We start from the raw sequence: 2,690 nt of genomic DNA, 5'->3' as shown, positions 1-2,690 counted from the left end.
TAAGTCTGAATTGTCCAAGGGGCCATGGCAAGTCAAAGCCACGGCAAATACATGATTTGGGGAAACATACAAGTAAACTAGAGATCTGTGATGATGCTACTCATTAACTCGTTTATTTTATGAAGCATTTTTTTCTGTGTGGTGGGAACTTTCTGTGTGCTTTGATGGTGGGAAAACTTGAAAATTCCAATATCCTGACTTCTCTATTTGAGAGACTGGTTCAGAAGGATGTGTGTATGTGTGGTGAGAGAGAGAGATATATTTATGACATTTATTTTGAAAGAGAAATAGTTGTTATATGGCCCTGTATTAGGCCCTGACTCTTCTTTGTGCCAGGTACAGAAGCCAGTTGGTGTTCAAGTGGAAGATAACCTTGGTCGCGAGAGGGGAAGGGGAGGGTCCCTCAAGTGGAAGAGAACAAGTTGGAATAAAAGTTCTGGTGAGAGTTTCCCAGGCTGTGTCCCCATCCCCAGGTTACTCACTGGGCACAGTTCAGCAAGTAACAAACTCTTTAGTATAAGTTACAGCTTCAAACTGGCTCCCTGTCCAGAGGAGCCTACAGATAGGTTTATGGCACTAATCCTCCTGGGCTGGGAGGACTCCTCAGGGCTGAGTCCAGTGGGGTACCTAGCCCCCACCCCTTGCCCCCTGCCAGCCCTTATATAAGTGGCTCAGCTCTGGCCACTTAGCAGAATCCTCTGGTCATCCTGTGACTCTACCCCTTCACCCCAGGTAGCTCCGGCCCAGACTTTGCTGTATGACCTTGGTAAGTCTCCCTCCTCTTCACATGGGTTTCAGTGTCTTCATCTGACTTGATTAGGCCAGACTCTAGTCTAAGTATCTTGGCAGTCACAGCTGCCTATTTACATGGTAGTCAGACCAGGGAGGCATTGGCCCTGAACCCTTGTCCTTTCTGAAACCCTGTTCCCCAGCTCACACCCACAAATGAGGACTGGGGGTTGTGGGGACTATTGAGCTCTCTGGACCACAGATTGTATCCTGGGCCCCTGACAAATGACTGACTATGGGGTCATGACCCTTGGTCATCTGGCATCAGTTCATATCTGGGGAGACTGTCCCATCTGAACAAGTCATGGTCCCCTCTAGCCTCCCACACAAACTGGCACATGCCTAATGGGTACAAGCCCTACAGCCGGACATCTTTAGTGTTCTCAAGGCCAGCTGGCGTCGATTCTGTCTGTCTAGAGCCCTCGCTGCTGGCTGACAGGTCCTCTGTCCTCTTGGCATCATTTCTTCCGGACCTGCGCATGCCCAGCCGACGGTGGGCCTGGGCAGTCGGAATGGGGTCTACAGGTGGCTTGGCATCACGGGCAAAGCGCACAAGCCTCTGCCCAGCCAGGAAGTAGAGCACAGGGTCCAGACAACTGTTGGCGCTGGCCAGTGGCCGGGTGATCTTGTAAGCCATGTTGATGGCATTGAGGACATGACAGCTGAGGTCCAGTGAGCGGAAGGAGTAGTAGAGGGTGCGGGTAACATGGAAAGGCAGGAAGCAGAGGGCGAAGACAGCCAGTACCACAGCAATGGTGCGAACTGACTTGCGTTTGGCCCGCGGCAGGCCTCCTGTGGTTCCATAGGCCGGCTTCAGCAGCCTGTGAGCCATGAGCACGTAACAAACCAGGATGATGGCAAAGGGCACGGCAAAGAGCAAGCTCAGCATGATGGAGCTGTAGGCCACAAAGTGACTGAAGAGCTCGGGTGCCGAGGTGTCGTGGCAGGTGATTCGGGTGCCACGTGTGCTGGTGGTGACAAAGTAGAGCACAGGTGCCTGGCAGGCCAGCACCAGCACCCACACGGCAGCGGCCACCCGACGAGCATAGCGGGCCCGGCCCCAGCGCAGTGAGCGCAAAGGGCGCAAGACGCCCAGGCATCGGTGCACACTGATACAGGTGAGGAAGAGGATGCTGCAGTAAAGGTTGGTGTAGAAGAGGAAGCGCACCAGCTTGCAGAGTACAGTGCTGAAGGGCCAGTGGTCCCCACGGGCATAGTAGTAAACCAGCAGCGGTAGAGAGGCCGCGTATAGTGTGTCTGACACAGCCAGGTGGAACATGTATGTGGTGGAGGCGTTCCAGGTCTTGAGGCGGCACAGGAAGGCGTAGAGTGCCACGGCGTTCAGACACAGGCCGAGCACGCACACCACACCATAGGATACGGGCAACAGCACGTACTTGAAGTCCTCATTGAAGCGGCATCTATAGCCCAGTTCATCCCCATCCCAGGTACCATTGTCAGTGCCATTCCAGGGGTCCAGGCCTCCTGCCATCACCCTGCAGGGAAAGGGGGTGGGGGAGAAAGACATGGGTCATGGTCAGGGCTCAGCAGGGATCCCTGATATGCTCCCCACGCCCCCCAACGTGATGGAATTGTGAGGGTACTTAGTACCCACAGGTTTCCTTGGTTAAGTTTGCCTAACAATGTTCAGGGTCTTTGCTGCCATCTGACCTGGATCTCTTCCTGAACTCAGAATCCAAAGCCTTCAAATCATAGTTCTAGAGCCCTGGAACCTAGAGAATACATGAGGTTCATGAATATCACACTCATTCTAACTTTAGAATGTTGTTGATAAGTGCTGTCAACTCATAGCCACCCTGTATAGGCTTTCCAAGGAGCGGCTGGTGGGTTTGAATCACTGACCTTGTGGATCCCAATCTAGAGCTTTTCCTATAGTGCGA

General features: G+C 53.1%; 1 protein-coding gene across 1 annotated transcript; it reads right to left on the bottom strand.

Annotated features, from left to right (window-relative positions):
• Nucleotides 1–1,147: 1,147 nt before the first annotated feature.
• P2RY2 (purinergic receptor P2Y, G-protein coupled, 2) lies at nt 1,148–2,281 on the bottom strand. The gene has a single exon (XM_006870272.1). The coding sequence runs from the start codon at nt 2,279–2,281 to the stop codon at nt 1,148–1,150; it is 1,134 nt and encodes a 377-aa protein (XP_006870334.1).
• Nucleotides 2,282–2,690: the final 409 nt, after the last annotated feature.

Source organism: Chrysochloris asiatica, unplaced genomic scaffold (genome assembly GCF_000296735.1).
Source record: "Chrysochloris asiatica unplaced genomic scaffold, ChrAsi1.0 scaffold00140, whole genome shotgun sequence".
Lineage (NCBI taxonomy): Eukaryota > Metazoa > Chordata > Mammalia > Afrosoricida > Chrysochloridae > Chrysochloris > Chrysochloris asiatica.
The sequence above is the reverse complement of the archived record's forward strand: the minus strand, read 5'-3'. Positions and strand labels throughout refer to the sequence as shown.

Bases quoted from the DNA above. Each gene is read 5' to 3' on its own strand.
- P2RY2 (XM_006870272.1), bottom strand. From the start codon at position 2,281: ATGGCAGGAGGCCTGGACCCCTGGAATGGCACTGACAATGGTACCTGG.